Source organism: Chelonia mydas, chromosome 6 (genome assembly GCF_015237465.2).
Source record: "Chelonia mydas isolate rCheMyd1 chromosome 6, rCheMyd1.pri.v2, whole genome shotgun sequence".
Classification (NCBI taxonomy): domain Eukaryota; kingdom Metazoa; phylum Chordata; order Testudines; family Cheloniidae; genus Chelonia; species Chelonia mydas.
In genome coordinates, this window is record NC_051246.2 from 113982205 (window position 1) to 114004721 (window position 22517).

The 22517-nt window shown below is 38.5% G+C and overlaps 1 protein-coding gene across 1 annotated transcript in view; it reads left to right on the top strand.

Annotated features, from left to right (window-relative positions):
- The window catches only part of ASPG (asparaginase), an 85083-nt gene that overhangs the window by 13519 nt on the left and 49047 nt on the right, over positions 1–22517 (top strand). Inside the window, exons 2-6 of the mRNA XM_037901050.2 lie at positions 353–482; positions 5604–5715; positions 9641–9766; positions 16654–16737; positions 17918–18044. Of these exons, the coding sequence (XP_037756978.1) occupies positions 353–482; positions 5604–5715; positions 9641–9766; positions 16654–16737; positions 17918–18044 (579 nt within the window). The remainder of the gene's footprint in view (positions 1–352; positions 483–5603; positions 5716–9640; positions 9767–16653; positions 16738–17917; positions 18045–22517) is intronic.

Below are 22517 nucleotides of genomic sequence, written 5' to 3' on the forward strand. Positions count from 1 at the left end.
GGAAATAATTACAGAGAATTTGTTTACAATTGCTCAGATTTGTTGACAATCTCTAAACCTGCTGGTAACTGATTTAAAACTGATCTGGAAGAGTGCATTATAAGTAGGATGTTTTCTCCTTTCTGATCCTGTTAAGGTTTAAGCAATGATAGCAGTTACTTTTAATCTTTCTAACCATGTCTATTTAATATTGAGTGTTCATTTTGGAGTAGATATGCTTGGGTTAAATCTGTGCTGGCAAATATACGAAATGTCAATGCAGGGGAGCAGAAGAAGCCAAAGAAAAATCAATGAGAGGGGAAACAGACAAATGAATGTTTCATCAGTAGTTTTTTCCCCCTTTATTTTCTAGGACTTGCTCCTGAAGCTAATAAGTTAGTAAAGGCCCTGAAAAAAATGCCGATGCTGCATGATGAGGTATATGCGAAAGAAACCAAACTCTATGATTTCCACAGATTTCCTGATAACACCTTGGTGCTTCCGTAAGTAACTGAAAAAACATGTCTCCCCTACTCATATTGAGAAATTTTTGTAAAGTGCGCTGAAGTCTTAACATGAAGACTCCAATGTTGTTCTTGTGAAATTAGTTTAACATAATTTAAAATAAGATAACTTATTTTATGAGTGCTAAATTGTTATGCCTTGCTGGGTCATTAATCATGACCTTTTTAACTGGTAGAAGGCAAAATAATACCTTCTTGATCAAACTGTTGAGGCCGTCTAAAATAAGTAATTACAGGTATTTGGTAAATTCTGGGATTTCAAGTAGATAATCCTCTGGATATGAATGTTTTTTAACAGTCAAGTAGTTCTTAGGCTTTTTTGTGGCCAGAGGGGAATATCAAAAGAGAATGTGTGGCAAATAAAATCTGTTCAGGTACCTGTCTTAGCTAGTGGAGTTACCTTTCATCCATGTTCTAACAGCTGTTGTGTTAAGACCACAAGATAAATCCCTGTAGGGTTAGCAAAAATATTTATATGACATTACTTTAAAATCAGAATGCCAAACACATTAGTTAACCATAGTATGTACTTATTTTGATCTTCATAGTGCCTAATACAATCTCTACTAGTTGCCAAACACAATTATGTTACAAAATAATTATCAAAACCTAATACACAATCAACCATCTCACAGTCAATGTACGTCATGAAGCTTAAACCTTTTCCCCCAAATATACACATGGGTGCTTATTTGCCATGGTACTGTCACATACTGTATAGAGCACTATGTGAATTATCTCCAGTATATGTCTGAAGTAGCAGCAGCAGCTAATTATTGCAGCCTTGAACTGGCTTCATGCTTTAATTCTACAGTCCCTGATGCTGTGTAGAATCCCTAAAAGCCAATTAAAAAGAAAAGGAGTACTTGTGGCACCTTAGAGACTAACCAGTTTATTTGAGCATGAGCTTTCGTGAGCTACAGCTCACTTCATCGGATGCATACTTGTGGCACCTTAGAGACTAACCAGTTTATTTGAGCATGAGCTTTCGTGAGCTACAGCTCACTTCATTGGATGCATATGCATCCGATGAAGTGAGCTGTAGCTCACGAAAGCTCATGCTCAAATAAACTGGTTAGTCTCTAAGGTGCCACAAGTACTCCTTTTCTTTTTACGAATACAGACTAACACGGCTGTTACTCTAAAAGCCAATTGTCTCTTTCTGCCCCAAACTTATGGAACATCATGGTAATTAGATATGGGCTATATAATTAATCTGCGTTGCTTTTTAACTGTTGGGCAATGGTTAACAGGCTTATAGGTTTTATTTAGAGGCCCATATGCTAATTTGATGTCTTCCCCAGCTGTGACGAATGACTGAATCCCTGTAAACATGTTACGTTACACATAGATTGCAGGAGTATATTTTACAAAATATTTGAAAAGTTAAATAGAATTATGGCTGTTTTGCTACAAGAAGTGGTGACTGAGGTTAATTATGGAAAATCATCTCTTTAAGGGGAAAATTAGGAGACACATAAACCAAGCAATAAAGTAAATTTTTTAGTTCAGGCCTCAATAAATTGAAGCACTTAAAACAAAGAAATTAGGACAAAGGAAAGTCCAAAGGAGACAATAAAAACATGAGTTTATGATATACTTGATCTTGTTAAATATTTTGGTTATTTTAAGAAAAATGTGTTTTCTTACTGATAGATGACTTTTTATTTGTGCTTATAATTGAATAATTTATTAAAGACATTGTTAAAGGAATTTAAAGGAATAGTGGAACTCTACTGATGTGTCCTTTTTGTGTCCTAAGTGCATTTCATGTGAAGTGTACAGATAGGGGAAAAAACAGATGTATAAATATATAAAGTTTAAAAAATATATTTCAGGTGAAGGACTGTCAAATTGTCAAATAAAAATCTTTTTGGTTCTTTAATATTATTGATCACTATTTCACAAAGGTTAATGTGGCAAAATTTTGTTTGCCATTGTCCTTTTTATATTTCAGTGATCGCTTAGTCATATTTTAACTAGTCAATTGAGAAATATTGTATGTTTTGGGGGAAGAAAATGGGAACATTTAGTGGACTTTGTAGATCAGTCTGATAACTCTAATGTAATGAAATGGAACATTCTGTTGACTCAAAGATTTGTTTTTGTGGAGCTGTTTCCACCACTAGTAAAAGAGTTAACTGACCGTACTATCGTGTCTCCTTCTTAAACAGCACTGGCTCAGAGGATCTCTTTTCACTACTGTTTCTTGACTTCCCTTCTAGTTGTTTTAAAACCTTGCTGTCATACAGAGTGTTTGTGTTCATAATGGTTAACGTTAACAAGGCAAAATCCTGTATGAAACCTACATTTCTTAGTTACAGTATGTCAGTTATGTAAGATTGAAAACAGTAGAAAGTTTGTTTGAACATTCACCCTATAAACTGTTCAAATATGCAGAACCACTCTGCAATGATACCTATAAGATATTAGCCAATTAATGATGGATTTATGGCAGCTCGGGATAATTGACTCCTGTTTTGACATATTTCTATTGGTTTATAAATAGTGTATATAAGAAATGTATAAATCTGATTTTTTCTTCTCTCCCACCATTTGTATGTTTCTTGTAAGCTGCTCTGAGCAGGGTCTCATTATGTTTTTGTACAGCACCTAGCACATGGGGATCTGATCCTTATTGGAGCTTGTGAGTGCTACTGCACTATAAATGTTAATAATAAAAGGTTTTTAAAAACTAGATATGGTAACTCCCCTCTATTCCATAATAAGCATCAGACTGTAACAGTACTTTATAAGGATGTACTTAATACTTAATCCTCAGATTCATATGTTTATAGATTTTAAGGCAGAAGGGACGATTAGTCTGACTTCCTTCATGATACAGGCAAAAGAACCTCACCTGGTAATTTCTGCATCGAGCTCATACTCCAAATGACCATTCATCTTAATCACATCTGTATTCTAGGGAACCCTGGACCTACCTGCTCAGAAGAGAAAATTTCAAAAGCTGATTTGGCCTTCAAATATCTTTTATTTCAGCTAGCTTCTTGTGTGCCAGTAGCTTGCCATTTAGGAAGCTAGTTGAAATGGAAAATATTAACAGCGCACTGCCATGTTTTCAAATGTGTGGATATCTTGCCAGTTTAACCTTGTGACTGAATTTCCTTTAAGAGTTTTTACTAGCATGTACTCTCAACCTTAAATTCACCTTAACAAATTTCCCTGCTTACCTGCGTTTTGCTGTGAGAATCTCCTCTTAAAAAAATACACATGCGTGCGCGCACACACACACATATTCCTAATGAGGACCAGGGGAGAGAAAGGGTTCTTACATGATGGGTATTCCATCTTATTCCCTGAAGTTTGCAGTGAGCTGTATCCCACTTTTGGGGGCTGATTAAGGTCTGAAGGAGAAGAGATTTGTTTCTGAAGCCTTATGAGGAAGTTGTGAGGGAGCAAACGGTTGCGTTGCTCTCTCCTTTAACATGGACCTTATGAGGGCCACAAGAGACCCGTTCAGGGGAAGCTTAAGGGGTGAAGTACTTCAGCTGCTGTAAGTGCTCCAACCCCATGGCAAGCATTAGAAGGCTTTTCAAAGCTGACCAACTTCTCTGTGTACTCCACAGGCAATGGGCAGCTTGTGGAGCTGCTTGACCAGCCTTAGGAGTTACTTTAAAATGTTAACATGCATCCGACAAAGTGGGTATTCACCCACGAAAGCTTATGCTCCAATACATCTATTAGTCTATAAGGTGCCACAGGACTCTTTGCCGCTTTTAAAATGTTAGTAACTTTCTGAAGTAGAGTTTAATAAACTAACTTTTAATCTTGGGCCCTAGAGCTTGGTAAGGTGAGTCCAATAAACTAGATTTCGTTTTTCCCTGCCTTCCTACTTTTTGGCACTTTACAGCAAAAAGAAAAGTTAGGATTTTGTAAACTCTTTATAGTTAGGAAAAAGAAAAGGAGTACTTGTGGCACCTTAGAGACTAACAAAATTATTAGAGCATAAGCTTTCGTGAGCTACAGCTCACTTCATCATCGGATGCATACAGTGGAAAATATAATGGGGAGATTTTATATACACAGAGAACATGGAACAATGGGTGTTACCATACAGACTGTAACAAGAGTGATCAGGAAAGGTGAGCTATTACCAGCAGGAGAGCAGGGTGGGGGAAACCTTTTGTAGTGATAATCAAGGTGGGCCATTTCCAGCACTTTACAAGAACAGTAGGAGGGGAAATAAACAAGGGGAAATAGTTTTACTTTGTGTAATGACACATCCACTCCCAGTCTTTATTCAAGCCTAAGTTAATTGTATCCGGTTTGCAAATTAATTCCAATTCAGCAGTCTCTCATTGGAGTCTGTTTTTGAAGTTTTTTTGTTGAAGAATTGCCACTTTTAGGTCTGTAATCGAGTGACCAAAGAGATTGAAGTGTTCTCTGACTGGTTTTTGAATGTTGTAATTCTTGACGTCTGATTTGTGTCCATTTATTCTTTTACGTAGAGACTGTCCAGTTTGGCCAATGTACATGGCAGAGGGGCATTGCTGGCACATGATGGCATATATCACATTGGTAGAGGCACAGGTGAACGAGCCTCTGATAGTGTGGCTGATGTGATTAAGCTCTATGATGGTGTCTCCTGAATAGATATGTGGACACAGTTGGCAATGGGCTTTGTTGCAAGGATAGGTTGTGTATGGTAACACCCATTGTTTTATGTTCTCTGGGTATATAAAATCTCCCCACTATATTTTCCACTGTATGCATCCGATGAAGTGAGCTGTAGCTCACGAAAGCGTATGCTCTAATAAATTCGTTAGTCTCTAAGGTGCCACAAGTACTCCTTTTCTTTTTACGGATACAGACTAACACGGCTGCTACTCTGAAACCTTTCTATTTAGGATGTTGTAATTCACAAGCTCATGGTTCTCTGCACCTCTACCTTGATAGAAGAATTCTACCATGTCTGCAGGCCTAACCTACCAAACTTGATGTCACTATTCCATTGCGTATTTTTACACATGTGAACAAAAACAGGCTTCCCATGAATCATTCATTCTGTTAAAAGTTAAAAAATTATGAGCACACAATAGTTCATAGCCTAAAACTTTTTCATATTCTTGTCCTTTTCAGCCTCTCTGAACAAAATAAAAGAATTGTCTACACAATTCTGGAACTTTCACCACTGCTTGATTCTTCTAACATGACGACAGATGATTGGGCTAAAATTGCCAGGAATATTGAGGTACTGTAAGTGTGAGAAACCTTGATCATTTTTCAGGTGATATATTGCAGTTTAATTATTTTCACTTTCTGATAAAATAATTCAGTTGTACTCTGCTCATATCATTTATATACTTATTAAAAGTACAGTACTATTCAGTATTTTACACAGCACACTAGATTGCTGATGACTTGTTTACTTTTGTGTGCTTATAAGAACTTGATGGAAAGATATATAATAAGTAATAGTTTTGCAAATAAGAGCCAGGAGAGAGATTATGCTTTGTGAAAATGTCAGATGTATTAGAAATGTTTGAGCATTTAGCTATCATTGAAATAATTTTATATAACTGATAGTTAGCTTATGCGATTTATTTTTACAAAATTATGTCAATTATAATTGAAAGAAAATAATGTATCTGAGGCTCTGTAGTACTAGTAGCATGGATGATTAAAACTGGGAAGAACGGATTAGTTTTTTTTTCTGTCCCTTATCTTGGACACTGAAACTAGACTGCTTAGCTTCATTAGTCATTAGAACAATATTATTGTGGATGGATTTCTTACACTGGGAGAAATGTCTATGTGCAAAAAATAACTGACATTTATGAAAACAAACTTATGAAATCCTTGAATTTTGTGTGGTTTAAACAAAAATCATCCTCATCCCCCAGTCTAAATCAGCTGTGTGCTCTTAGGAAGCAGATCTGTTGTGACAAAACATCGGGAAACATGAACATGTAGTTGTTAATGTGCAATCGTTTAGGAAATTAGACCTGACTTCTTGTAAAATGAATCATTATGAATTTGGCTGTAGAAAACACTGTGCTCCCCTGGTTCTGTTCACCCTGCACGTGGGTGATGACATTTCAGCTGGGCTTGTGTATAGTGTATCTTTTTTTCCTCCGTCACTGGAGTAGCACCAAGGCAGCTCCACCAGCGCTAGCAACTCTGGAGCCCTACCGAAGACCAGCTGCCAGTGTTGTTCCCGCCATGTCTTCTGAGGTGTAGGTGACATCACTGGCTGGCCACTCCCATTCTTGCTACCACCACTGGAGATGCACTGCTGCTGCAGCCATGAGGGGAAACTTTCAGACACCATAAGTGTAGATTCAGCCAAGATGAACATATGCAGCCTTCAGCTCACATTGGAATGACCTCAGTGGTTTATGTTTGACTTTTTAAAAAAATATTAATCTTTTAAAATATCAAATTGTTTATGAAGGCAGTTGCTCATGTAATCCACTGATGAATGTATGCATGCTATAGGTCTCCCTCTATGCCTATGCCACAGAGGGTAGGAGTCTGTTATAGCCCCCAACCAGATAGTCTTGGCTTTTAAGCTCAAGATGTACCCCTCTCATGCTTTTAGTTCTGACGGTCCCTGATTCAGTCCTGTATGTCACACTGCAAAAAAAATTAAACAAACATGCAGAGTTACAGCCAGCAGACTTATATCAAAGAGCCACTTTTCTGCAAATGGGTGACTGTGAAGGATATTTGCACTCTGATTTTCACTTCTGCATGTTGGCCTCTCTCAACTGCAGTTCCAGGACAGAAGAGAGCACAACGCGACTGTATTTCTTAAAAATTGCATGCTAGCTTTATTTTAGCTTCAGCTCACAACAAAATCTCCTTTTTCATATGAGCTTTCCTGCTTGCTTATTCTGTCAAGGAACTCTTTCCTCTCTGTTAATCTGTAGCTCTCATTTCAACTTTCCTGCTTAAGTGCATGCTACCACAAGGTGGAGAGACATAATTTATCTTGAACATTTATAGAGCATAATGGTGGCACGCTGATGACTTGTCAAAGAGACACGCTTTATCTAAGAAATATGCATTTTGATTGTTTTCTATTGTTTTGGAGCATGAGAGAGAAATCAAGATACATCTTTTGATCAGTGTGCTACTCTTAGCTTCTGTATCATCATATTGGAAAACTGCCTGGAAGGAGGTGGCTAGTGGTGGTGGATTTGATCTTAGTCTGAGGGGTACATCCTTAAATGATGTAAATCTGCATAGCTCCATTGAAGTCAATGGAACTACACCAGTTCATACCAGATAAGAATATGGTCCTTAAAGTGAAGCTAAATTAAATTTCCACCCATGTGTTAGTAACACTTAGCAGTAAAGTACAAATAAAATAGGACCCTTATAGTCTGGTTCCATGCTGAAAAATAACTCTGTAAAAAATTGTGGGGTTTCACATTTGTGAATCAATGATCTTCAGATCAAATCTCCTCAGGTTACAAGTTAAAAGATGGTTTGTTTTTTTCCTAATTGCCAGCCCTTCAAACTCAGAATTTAAGTCAAGCTATGTTCTTTCTGGCTGATACATCATTCTTAATAAAGATTCTGCCACTGAAACATCAGTTAACTATATGTTGATGATGCACAGGCCAGAAGCAAATCCAGCTCGCTCTCCCATAGCTCTTTTAGTACTACAGTGCTAATGAGAATATTAAATAAAAAAATTTACTTTTGTAATGTAAGCAAATGAGACTCTGAAAAAACACCGGGAGCATATTGGTTGAGTAAGAAGAGACACCTGATTATTTTTCTGACCATAACCGCAGTTTAAGCTTGATTGTCTTGGGCAGTCTTATCATGACATACCACCACAGTATCATCTCAGAAGTTAAGTGCGGACTTTAGCATGTTGCAATTTGGCATCATAACATGGTGATTTGTCCCCAAAGAGATTTTTGAACCATTTTATTTCCTGCATGCTTAGCTTGCAGAACTGGGAATGGCCCCATCAAATTCTGAGTAGGTGGTAATAGTACTCATTTGAGTATCTGTAGGCAAGTACAGAGGTAGAAATCGGCATGTGGTAGAGGAGGTGATATTGTCGGATGAAATAGTAGTGCAAAACTTAAACTAATGCTTGCTTATTCTGGCAAGTAACATCATTAAAAGAAATATTCCATTTCATGAAAACAAACAAACATGCTCGTGCTGACTTCCATGCTGTTGCTGGCACATGCTCAACTGAAAATCAAAGGTAAAATAGTAGTTAAAAAAATGAAGAGAGCAGAATTACACTAGGAAATGTCTTGTATGAACAGCTCATTAAATAGGGATTTTGGCCTTCCTCTTCCCCCTTCTGAAATCTAGCAGATACCTTTATTCCAACAGAATCTGCTGTGAACTGTGTGCCTTTGTACTATTACAGCCCAGAATATTATGAGGCCTTCACATTCCTTATTTTTTAAATGTGTACATGTCTTGAATAGTTCACATTAACAATAGCAGAGGTCCTTTTTTGTGAGAGCTCTTTCAGTTTGTTACTTAGCCATGGACCTACAGTAGTGACAATTTCATGCTTGTTCATCTGCCTTTGTTAGAGAATGCAGATTCATAGTAACATGACCAATGAAAAGTTAAACATCATACAATAGTTACTTCAGTGTTAACTTTTGAACGGAAGAGGGCACTCTTACACTGGCAAATTGCCTTTCTGCCGATTGGATTAAATGAGCTGTTTTTGGTGTAGTACGATCGTACTGGTTTGCCTAATCTGTTCTTGTAAATGGTGTAATCTCCAGAGTAAAAACAGCTACAAGAAATCAGACTGTGCGACAGATTTGCATATGTTAACATTCCTGTTTAACGCCATTGCTAAACTTTTCTTAATTAGCAGCCTTCTGCTTTAAAAATGCTGCATTAATATGTATACATAGACTTTGACTCTTCCATAATTAGTTAGAAGAACTAGATTTTATGTTGATTGCCTTATTAACTCTTAATTATGTTAAACTGAAAACCTGGTCTTCTCTAGGAGGAAACATATTTTATATATAAAATATAGTCCTTTTAACATACAGCAGTTAAAACTGTCACCCTGCAGTAGTAGAAGTAAAGCAATATGTGTCTGATTTGTGTCAGCACCAGCACAGCATTGTTCTAATTCTCCTTAATGTGAAAAAATGTCTTTTCATCTCCAGAAATACTATGAACAATACGATGGTTTTGTGATCCTTCATGGCACGGATACAATGGCATATACAGCTTCGGCTTTATCCTTCATGTGTGAGAACCTGGGTAAAACCATTGTTCTGACAGGATCTCAGGTAAACCTTAATTTTAGGCTGAGGTCAAAATTTTAGGCATTTTTGTTTTAGTGTGTCTGTATGTAAATTGCATAGTATATTGATTAACGCTATATGCTTTAGACTTGCAGGGGCAGATTCTCAGCTGGTATGAACTGTCACTTGTCATTGATTTCAATAGAGCTATGGCAGTTCACACCAGCTGAGGATCTGCTCACAGGTTTTTTTTATTGTTCGTGATTCTAGAAACATAAGAATTGCCATATTAAATCAGACTAGTAGTGGTTCTAGTCCAGTTGCAAACAGTGGCCAGTACTGGATGCTTCTGAGGAAGGTACAACAAATCCTGTAGTGGGCTATTGTGTAATAACCTCTTTATATAGGAAACAGCTGCCTAAAACCAGGCTGTTAGTGGTTTTTTAACCCCAGGAGCACGGAGGCTTATATCCCTTTATAAATTGTTATCCTGTCCTGGGTGGTCGTGTGTGGATTATTTTTGCATCTGAATGTAACAATTGCCTATCTCTTTGTTGGGGGGCAATGAACTTCAATATTCTTTGTCCCCATTTTGAACCCTTTTATGATTGCCAGAACAGGATGCATGTGGCCCCTTGGCCACGGTGTGTCTAACGTGTGATAGGAGTGGGATGGCTTATGCCCAACTTCATAGTTGGCATGCTTCCTTTAATTTATTAATCTCCGTCAGCCTGGTGATTGGGTCTTACCACGTTGTGTCTGAGGCTGACTTTTTATGTTGCGCCCGTGAGCATTTTACACCTGCTGTTTTGCCAGAATGGCCACTGCTGTTTGTTTAAACACAAAAGTGCAACTCTAGTCTTAAAAGTGACTTGAAAAATGGCATTGTGAGATTTCATCTTTTATCTCCCAGTAACTTCCACATCAAATGTGGTCTGTTTGCAAATAAAAATAGCTCTGAAAAATGAACTTGAGATCTGAGGAACATTCATTTTCCCAAGTAATAAAGGCCCAGGTCATATTATGCTTTTATTGACACAACAGGTAAGCGGGCAGCAAGTTATGATTACCACTCCTGATTGACTAAGAATTATGCACATCCTATTATTTTGTTACCCTTTCTTCTCAACCTGCTTGTTTGTTTCATCCATCCGTTATGTTATTTTTCTTTTTAGACTGTAAGCTCTTTGGGTCAGGGGTTATTCTTTCCTCTATGGTTGCACAGTGCCTAGCACAATTGGACCCCAGCCTGATTGGCATCTAGGCACTATCATAATTTAATTAAATAACAATAATTGTGTATTCCTCTTGTTTTCTCTGGTTTTGTGCAGGAGAGGCAGTGTAGTCTAGTGTCTAAAGCACTGGACTGGGACTCTGAAAACCTAGGTTTTATTCCCAGCTGTGCTACTAATCTACTAGGTGACCTTGGGCAAATCGTGTCATCTCTGTGCCTCAGTTTCTCCATCTGTAAAAAGAGGATAATGATACTTACTTCCTTTATAAAGTGCTTTGAGAGATTCTGATGAAATGTGCTATATAAGATCTGAGTGTTATTATTTATTACATGATTGACTTTGTACTTGGGACTTAGTAAAGAATTTGGATGATAAAGAAGGAATAGAATGCAGGTCACTGTCTCTAAATTGTGCGGGGTCTGTAGGGCTAGCTATAGTGTTTCCTTTATAAAACAAAACATTAAGGGTTTTACTTTCATTTTTTGCTGTATTGTGTTCATGGTACATGAACCAGCAGCAGAGCATGCAATCTTAACTTTTGCATTGTTTAAAGGAGCTCAGACTCCTTTAAACATGGGGATGATTTTGCTAATAAAGATTCATTCTAAAAAAGGCTTAGAAGTTATCATCCTTTAAGTAACCACACTAGGTCTCTACATTTAGCCTTGTCCTATTCTGTCAATAACAAACTACCCGTTTACCTTTTATATCCAGCCAGGAAGGGTAGGGCAAATTATATCCTCAGATGATGCTATGGGTAACTCTGAATGAAGTGAGGCTGTTGCTCATCTTACTCTCTGTACGCTTTTCTCCCACATGCTTCCTCATTGAAGAATTGAGTACACACATTTTTTGATATTGTTGCTAACCTGGCTTTCACTTCTGAAAGAAAATATGCAGTTGCTTAATAAGACCAGAATAATTTAGCTATTACAATAAGAGGAAAAATATGAAAAAGCCAATGATATATTTTATGAAAAAATTCTGTTTTACATTCAGAGGGAGCAATTCCACCATCTGCTTCTGTCTAAAATAGTTAGTTTGGATGAAGAAGTAAATCGTATTCACTGTAAATGATATAATGGGAGATTGCCTTGATTGTTAGCTTCTAAAATCATTCTGGGAGCTTCTAAACAAGGTTTGAAATCTAGAAGCCTCTGTTCATTGGCTGAGCCTCAGTCAGGGGGCGAGGCTATCAAGAAGGCCAGGGCTTTATAAAGCAGTGAGCAAGTGACCAAGGAGCTTTGTGAACAGGGACTGCTAACAGGGAGTTTCGAGAGGAAGTTGGAAAGGGGAATGGGAAGGGGGCAAGGTACACGTGCCATCTTTAAAACCTTTAAACTAAACTATAATCAAAACTTCTTGATTTAAACAAAAACCCTATCATTAACCTAGGTAACTGTAGGAGAAAATGCAGGCAGAAACCCAGCAGCAGAGTGGGGGCTATCCTGTTTATTGAGTTCAGTGTAGCATGTATGATTACCTGCCCTGTGGGCAGGTGGCGTATGTGTGCATTCGGTGCAAGGAGCTCCTAGCCCTCAGAGACCGTGTATGGGCTTTGGAGGCCAGGGTGGCGGAACTGGAGGAGCTAAGGGAGGCAGAGAGGTATGCTGATGAGGCTTTCCAGGACAGTATAGATTTGTCCCACCTCCAGTCAGACAGCCCCTGAGCTGTTAAGAAGGATGAAAGGCCCAGAGAAGGAGAGCAGTCAACGGTAACAGAGGGAAACCTTCCCATAGTTGGGACATCCTCTCTCACTGAGGTTACCTCTCTGGGGACGAGAACTCCAGTCATTAGGAAAAAGCAGGTGTTAGTAATGGGAGATTTGATCATTAGAAACCTAGATAGCTGAGTTTGTGATGACTGGGAGAACTGTATGGTGATTTGCCTGCCTGGTGCGAAGGTTGCAGATCTCTCGAGGCATCTAGATAGACTTACGTGTAGTGCTTGGGAGGAACCGGTGGTTGTGGTACATATAGGTACCAATGACGTAGGGAAGGGTAGGAGAGACATTCTGGAGGCCAAATTTAGGCTGCTAGGAAAGAGACTGAAATCCAGGACCTCTATGGTGGCATTCTCAGAAATGCTACCAGTTCCACGCGCAGGGCCAGGTCGGCAGGCAGAACTTCAGAGTCTCAATGCGTGGATGAGACGACGGTGTAGAGAGGAGGGGTTTAGGTTTATTAGGAACTGGGGAAACTTTTGGGATGGGGGAGCCTATACAGGAAGGATGGGCTCCACCTAAAGCAAAGTGGATCCAGACTGCTGGACTTAACATTAAAAACTGCTCTGCAACCTTTTTAAACTAAGAGATGGGGGAAGCCGATTGCTGCAGAGGCGCATGTGGATCAGACAGAGACTTCTCTTAAAGGAGAGTCTATTGATAGAAAGAAAAGGAGTACTTGTGGCACCTTAGAGACTAACCAATTTATTTGAGCATAAGCTTTCGTGAGTTACTCTGAAACCTGTCTATTGATAGAGATTCTCTAGGTTTTAGTCAGGAGGAGGGGATGAAAGAGGATAAAGTATGGGCCAGATCAGATGAGAAACATTCACATAAAGAATCTGACACATCAGAAAAGGGCAGACAAATAAACAGTGACAAGTTTTTAAAGTGCTTGTACACAAATGCTAGAAGTCTAAATAATAAGATGGGTGAACTAGAGTGCCTCGTGTTAAAGGAGGCTATTGATAGAATAGGCATCACAGAAACCTGGTGGAGTGAGGACAATCAATGGGACACAATCATTCCGGGGTACAAAATATATTGGAAGGACAGAACAGGTCATGCTGGGGGGGGGGGGCGGCAGTGGCACTATATGTGAAAGAAAATGTAGAATCAAATGAAATAAAAATCTTAAATGAATCCACATGTTCTATAGAATCTCTATGGATAGTAAATCCATGCTCTAATAAGAATATAACAGTAGGGATCTATTATCGACCACCTGACCAGGACAGTGATAGTGACGATGAAATGCTAAGGGAGATTAGAGAGGCTATCAAAATAAAAAACTCCATAATAGTGGGGGATTTCAGTTAACCCCATATTGACTTGGTACATGTCACCTCAGGACAAAATGCAGAGACAAAATTTCTCGATACTTTAAATGACTGCTTCTTGGAGCAGTTGGTACAGGAACCCACAAGGGGAGAGACGACTCTCGATCTAGTCCTGAGTGGAGCGCAAGATCTGGTCCAAGAGGTAACTATAACAGGACCGCTTGGAAATAGTAACCATAATATCATAACATTTAACATTCCTGTGGTGGGCAGAACACCTCAACAGCCCAACACTGTGGCATTTAATTTCAGAAAGGGGAACTATGCAAAAATGAGGAGGTTAGTTAAACAGAAATGAAAAGGTACAGTGACTAGAGTGAAATCCCTGCAAGCTGCATGGACACTTTTCAAAGACACCATAATAGAGGCTCAACTTAAATCTTTACCCCAAATTAAAAAACACAGTAAAAGAACTAAAAAAGAGCCACCGTGGCTTAACAACCATATAAAGAAGCAGTGAGAGATAAAAAGGCATCTTTTAAAAACTGGAAAGTCAAATCCCAGAGAGGTAAATAGAAAGGAGCATAAACACTGCCAAATTAAATGTAAAAATGTAATAAGAAAAGCCAAAAAGGAGTTTGAAGAACAGCTAGTCAAAAACTCAAAAGGTAATAACAAAATGTTTTTTAAGTACATCAGAAGCAGGAAGCCTGCTAAACAACCAGTGGGGCCCCTGGACGATCGAGATACAAAAGGAGCACTTAAAGACGATAAAGTCATTGTGGAGAAACTAAATGAATTCTTTGCTTCAGTCTTCACAGCTGAGGATGTTAGAGAGATTACCAAACCTAAACTGTCTTTTGTAGGTGACAAATCTGAGGAATTGTCACAGATTGAAGTGTCACTAGAGGAGGTTTTGGAATTAATTGAGAAACTTAATAGTAACAAGTCACCAGGACTTGATGGCATTCACCCAAGAGTTCTGAAATTGTGGAACTGTTAACTATGGTTTGTAACCTGTCCTTTAAATCAGCTACTGTACCAAATGACTGGAAGATAGCTAATGTAACGCCAATATTTAAGAAGGGCTCTAGAGGTGATCCTGGCAATTACAGACCGGTAAGTCTAACGTCAGTACTGGGCAAATTAGTTGAGACAATAGTAAAGAATAAAATTGTCAGACACATAGAAGAATATAAATTGTTGGGCAAAAGTCAACATGGCTTCTGTAAGGGGAGATCATGTCTTACTAATCTATTAGATTTCTTTGAAGGGGTCAACAAACATGTGGACAAGGGGGATCCAGCGAACATAGTGTACTTAGATTTTCAGAAAGCCTTTGACAAGGTCCGTCACCAAAGGCTCTTATGTAAATTAAGTTGTCATGGGATAAGAGGGAAGATCCTTTCATGGATTGAGAACTGGTTAAAAGACAGGGAACGGGGTAGGAATAAATGATAAATTTTCAGAATGGAGAGGGGTAACTAGTGGTGTTCCCCAAGGGTCAGTCCTAGGACCAATCCTAATTAACTTATTCATAAATGATCTGGAGGAAGGGGTGAACAGTGAGGTGGCAAAGTTTGCAGATGATACTAAACTGCTCAAGATAGTTAAAACCAAAGCAGACTATGAAGAACTTCAAAAAGATCTCACAAAACTAAGTGATTGGATAACAAAATGGCAAATGAAATTTAATGTGGATAAATGTGAAGTAATGCACATTGGAAAAAATAACCCCAACTATACATACAATATGATGGGGCCTAATTTAGCTACAGCTAATCAGGAGAAAGATCTTGGAGTCATTGTGGATAGTTCTCTGAAGACGTCCACGCAGTGTGCAGCGGCAGTCAAAAAAGCAAATGGGATGTTAGGAATCATTAAAAAAGAGATAGCGAATAAGACAGAGAATATCTTATTGCCCTTATATAAATCCGTGGTACGCCCACATCTTGAATACTGCGTACAGATGTGGTCCCCTCATCTCAAAAAAGATATACTGGCATTAGAAAAGGTTCAGAAAAGGCAACTAAAATGATTAGGGGTTTGGAATGGGCCCCATGTGAGGGGAGATTAAAGAGGCTAGGACTTTTCAGCTTGGAAAAGAGGAGACTAAGGGGGGGTATGATAGAGGTATATAAAATCATGAGTGGTGTGGAGAAAGTGAATAAGGAAAAGTTATTTACTTGTTCCCATAATATAAGAACTAGGGGCCACCAAGTGAAATTAATGGGTAGCAGGTTTAAAACAAATAAAAGGAAGTTCTTCTTCAATCAGCGCACAGTCAACCTATGGAACTCCTTGCCTGAGCAAGTTGTGAAGGCTAGGACTATAACAGGGTTTAAAAGAGAACTGGATAAATTCATGGAGGTTAAGTCCATTAATGGCTATTAGCCAGGATGGATAAGGAATGGTGTTCCTAGCCTCTGTTTGTCAGAGGGTGGAGATGGATGGCAGGAGAGAGATCACTAGATCATTATCTGTTAGGTTCACTCCCTCTGGGGCACCTGGCATTGACCACTGTCGGTAGACAGGATACTGGGCTGGATGGACCTTTGGTCTGACCCAGTATGGCCATTCTTATGTTACATAAATTATTCATGTATTTATACTGGATTTGTATTGCATGAACTGGAATCTCTTCTGCTGTTTATGCATAAGAAATGGGGTGTAATTTCACTCTCTTCTTTTTAGGTCCCCATATATGAATTGCGGAATGATGGTCGAGCCAACCTACTAGGGGCGCTGCTGATCGCTGGACAGTTTGTAATTCCTGAGGTCTGTTTCCCTAACATCAGAATTTGTTTTCCTGAACCTAGTAAAACCAAATGTTTACACTTTTAAAATATATCTGTTAACCGACAAGGACTGTGCAATGATATTTAAAGGAACCCTGTCAAGGTTAACAGACCCCTATCTGACACAGTGCACACGCTGTTGTCAGGCTTAACTTACCAGTATGTTCCTAATATATTGTATAAACTTGTCATGTCTCTGACATACTGGCTGCAGTAGACTTGAAATCAAAGATTTTCATTTGCACATTGTGCTTGGTACTGGAAACAAGTAGTAGAGTGGTGATGGTGGAGGTGGGAATAGTTAAAATTGAAGAGAAGTTAAGTACTGGTGAAATGTAGAGAATTTCTGTCTCTGTGGAGACTGTAGTGCCAGTTATGTTAATAAAGGACTTCACACTCAGCAGCTGTGGAAGCTTCCTCACACTGCCTCACTAATATGCCTGAAATCTGACCAGCAGAACCCACCCATAAAGCTGAGAGAGAGAGTAGTAACATTTTCACCCTCATTCAGTCTGTCTCTGTTCTGACACTGCCAGTTTCATGTGGGTTAAGACCAGCAGCTTACTGACCAAGATTTTCCAAAGTGACTAGTAATTTTCAGTGCCGTAATTTTTATGGAGTTCAGCTTGAGACACTTTTGAAGGGGACTGACTTTTCACTAAGCATGGAGTTGCCTGATGCCTTATAGGCATCTTAAGGTGGGCAACCAAAAATGAATGTATCCAAAACCACTAGTCCTTTTGGAAAATCTTGACCATTTTCTGTAGGCCATCAAAAAGCCATTGGACTCTGATTTTCAGATGTTTATGACAGCTCTTTAAAAGTCCTCTCTTTTCTTTTCACCTACCTCCACTTAAAGATGACCAAAAAACCCCAAAGAAACAATCTTCACTGTCATTCCTAGATTTTGCCTGCTCTTGTGAGGGAATTATGTAACTAGTTAACTTTTAACTTTTTACGAGTTAAGGAACAATCCATAAAGTGACAGGCATGCCACTTTTTAAAAAAAATTGTGTCAGAATTGTAAATCTGCCAACTTCTAAGTAATGCTCATTACTTTAAAGATTTAGAAAACATTTTAAAAGGGGCAGAAAACAGTATCTACTTATATCTTTAATTCCTGGCTTCTACACAGACATGTTTCTTTATTTTTCTTGTAGGTGTGCCTGTATTTTTATCATAAACTGTACAGGGGAAATAGGGTGACTAAGGTGGATGCTGGGAGTTTCAATGCCTTTTCCTCACCTAACCTGCCTCCACTTGCAAATGCTGAGGTTGATATTAAAAGTAAGCAATTTCATCGTTTAAGCCCTGTAATTTATGACGCATGCAAAAGCACACTGCCTTCCTCAAGAGCTGTTTCAGGATTTGATCAGTACTTACACAATTGAGACACACATTTACTTAAGTATGGATGTGATTTAAAAGCGTTGTGTTATGTCATTTGTGTCTTGACACTGCTCCATGTGCCCTAGAAGCTGTTAAAATTATAGTTGTATAAGGTATAAGAATCAGCGATTAAACAGCAGGTAGATTTTGTACAGTACTCTATTATACACAGACATGGCTGGATTGATTCTTACTAAATATCCAGATTCTTGGGAGGGAAGCATTTTGGGAATATGCCCTTCTGCCACGAAAATGCTTGGTCTGGGGATAAAATAAGTTAGGGAAAAATGAAAAAACAAAGTGGTTTAATCTCTTTAATGATTACACTGGATCTTGAAATAAGGCACAGCAGGTGGGGCAGCATCTGTACACTTTCTGACAGATCGTTCATGTCTGCACTTTGGTTCATAGTCAATTGGTAAGGTGCTTTATTAGGTGCTTCAGAAACTAAGATCCTTTTAAATCAGAGGGACGCTGTTAATGTTGTTAGGTCTAAAATTTGATCTTTCTTCCTAATTTATTTAGATGTTAGGCAATCTGGATGTGTGTTCCTGTTTTTTTGTTTTGTTTTGTTTTTTTTTTAATTATTAAAAAACATACACAAGGATTTCAGTACCAGTATGCAAAGTTACTGTCACAAATGATTGAATATATGTGATGGATGAAGTTCCTTTTTGGTGAAGAAACTTATTTAAAACGTCAAGGTGTCAAGGGGTTGCTACCAACCTTGACTAAGATATATGTCATACTCTGAAAATTATCTGTTAGTGCCGGTGTCTAGCTAATCTAAAAAATATACCTGGGGGGTAGAAGTGGCGCAGGGGATGGATGCACTAACCTTTCACTTCCTTCCCTCATTTCTGAGTTAAGTTTCAGGCTAGTCCCTAGTGGATGTCCACCTAACTTGAAAAACCCTTTCCTGTTAGTGTTGTTGAAAAGACTGGTACTGTGACCAAAACATTAGATTAGAATTTGGAAGATCTGAGTTCTATTCCTGGCTGTGCCACAGGATTTCTGTGTAACCCTAAGAGGTCTCTGTCCTCAGTTTTCCCCAGTTGAAAATGTAAGCTAATAATACTTCTCTACCTCAGAATGCTCTTGTAAGGATAATTCCATTAATGTTTGCACAGATACTGTGATGATGAGCACTGTTAAAAAAAAAAATCCTAACTTTATTTTAATTTTTTTCAAATAATTGACAGTCCATTCAGCCACATTCCAAGATTGGAATAGTAGGTTTGTATCTCTCAGAACTGAGGTGCATCTTGTGAGATTCCCCACAATAATTGCCTTCAGAACATCTGGGAGATAAAGGGAGTCTCTTTCTTACTATAGCTATTTAGTTAAAATTAACTCAGGCAAATAAATGACTTGTGCAGTTAAGGAAAAAATACAGCTATTTAATGTATTAGGTTAACCAGAACACTTTCCTTCGTACTATTTCTGTATACTAGGATGAGTTGTCTTGAATTTTTCTCTGAATTTTTATAAACTGGGACAAATGACATTATAAATATTCAGGTTTCTGAATGATCAATAATGGAATAAAGCTTTATGTAAATTCTTTCTTGGGTTCAGATGATCTGCTTTATGAGTACCTGTTTTTGTAGTAGAAAAACGATAAAGCTATCAGTTACTTTTCCTGGCCATAATGTCCCATTAAATTTTAAGCAGAACTTCCCCATTGAAATCAATGGGGAATTTTGCTTAAAAATTGGTGGCATGAATTGCCCCATTATTACTATTTGTTTCAATTTATTGCACTGTTAGTGTAGTGTCACTTGTCCAAAGTGGAAGTGTCAGTACTGAATGATTGTTTCATTTTGGAAAAACATAGTTCACAGAATACGGACAGTAACTATAACCAGTGCAGCTTTACTCTGTCTAAAATAAATTGTTTGAAACATGGTTATTTTCCCTGAGTGCACTCTTAGAATCCTCATGAGAAGCTCTTGTGGAGAAAAGGAACCATTTGGGGCTTTTAAAAACAAAACAAACAAACCCAGCTATTTTTAACCTCTTAAATTGCTTGTGTACATTGTCTTCCTTCACTTTTTTCAGACAAATCCATTTCTTTTGCTGCTTCAGTCTGCTGCCAATCTGCTCTCAGTTCCAGAAGGAGATATAGGCAGTCTACAGAGACTTTCCTCTGAGAATCCAGCTCCACAGGTCTACAAACTGGAAAACAGGCTGGGCTTGGAAGGTGTGAGAGACAGACTAGGCGGAGCTGTATTATCTGTTTCCAGCAAGAGAATGGAAGGTGGGGAGTATAATGAGACCAGAGCCCACTGGGACTGATTAATTGGTGCAGAAGGACGAGGTGGAGAGATACAGCTGGCGGTTAGAGAGCTATGGTATGCTGTATCTGTCTCAGCACCAAAGAGTGAGGCAGAATAGAGAAGGTTAGTCTGCACTCTGCATCTGCAGCAGCCTCTTCACCTCCAGTTGCTCCTCTCATTTATTTCCTCCCACTGGTCCATGCTCCCACTGATCAGTCCTTGTGGTTGGTTTCTGACCTCATCAGTCCTCTTTTCCTTTAATGCCCCTGCACAATATTTAGAAGTTTCCTGTGGCTTTGTCAGCACCTTCCTTCAGTCCCTTCCATTGTCCATCTCTGGACCCACTGGCTATATCAACTTCCCCAAAGTTTTGGCTCTGGTGAACTTGATTCTTGTAGGCAGCGGTGAAAAGATTCCAGAGTGCTGTTCATGTGAACAAGCCTCAGGAAGCTCCCATGAAATACTTACTTTAAGCTCCTGATGCAGCATAGGACAAAAAGCATTGGAATACATTGAAAATATATTTGTAATATTTTCAGTGATCAAGAATAGACCTTGACTCCAGTGGTGCCTTACAGATTTGAACGGGGCAGACAAAAAAGAAGCCCAGGCTAATTACTAACTACATTGTATAAGGACACAGTCTCTGTGCATTTCATAACTTTTTTCTCACTTCAGCTACTCTTTATTGCCTGAAAGTATCAAACTAAATTATGCTTCTTTATTCTACCTAGTTTTTCTCAATCACACATGCATGTGGTTTATTAGCATAGGGATTTTGAGTGCTGAGGTTGTCATCATTGTGGTTTTGTTTGTTTGTTTGTTAAAGAAACATTGAAAGATTTATGCAGGAAAAATCAAGTACATAAAAAAATTGCTTGGATTTTGCAGATAGATACAACAGAGAGATACAAGAGGGAAAGTTGAGAGGATACACACTATCAACCTTAATAGCATCACTAATGTAAAAGAGAGAGGATGGTTAGTTATCGTTGGCCAGGTTACTGTGTTTTGCTTGGCGGGATTAGGCAGTTCCGGTTGTATATAGTTAAAAGCCCAAGTCATTTATTTATTCATATTATCAAGGTAAATGCCAGCTCTGTCCATTGAGGTATCTTTTTCTTACAAATACAGCGTGATTATTGTTGTAATGAATATTTAGTTGGGATAGACTCCTTTCAAAAGGTGTGTATCAATTATGACAAATTATTGCCAGAAAAAGGCGGCTGTATTTTTAGTCTTGCTTTCCACCTTTAAGAACCATCCATAAGTTGGTTTGTGCTCTCCACCCATTGGCTGTCACCCTGAATTCTAGTGAACACTGGTGTAGCTTATATAATGGTACGGCTTGCCTGTCACTTTGCGGAGAAGGGTGAGAAGAAAGTGCTGCTGTTTGACTGGAGCTTTCAATCATTAAAAGCTGTATTTCTTGTTTGATTTCATAACTTTGAGTTCAGTCACCACACCTTAGGGAGGTGTCACTTTTAAAGCTACTGTACTTCTATAATAAATGAGTTTAAACCTGTATTGTGGCTTTTGTGTATGTGTTGCCTAACAAAAGTTTGCTGCTTTCTAGAATGTGTTGTATTAGTTTGATTTCTTTCCCTCTGTCCTGATGTATGGTCTTGTCTTTATTAGATTAGACCGAAAGAGACAAGACTTTCACTATCTATACTTCTGTAAAAAGAAAAGGAGTACTTGTGGCACCTTAGAGACTAACCAGTTTATTTGAGCATGAGCTTTCGTGAGCTACAGCTCACTTCATCGGATGCATAGCATATCGTGGAAACTGCTATGCATCCGATGAAGTGAGCTGTAGCTCACAAAAGCTCATGCTCAAATAAACTGGTTAGTCTCTAAGGTGCCACAAGTACTCCTTTTCTTTTTACGAATACAGACTAACACGGCTGTTACTCTGAAACCTATACTTCTGTAAAGGGAAAAGAGGTTTTCACTTACCTTCCAGGACCTATGACCCTGGAACCTTCCACATTCTTACTCTTTTCTATTCAGTAATTCTAAACCTTTCAAGTGAACAACATCCTCAGTACAGACATTGTGACATCCTATCTCGGATATCTCAGATATTACA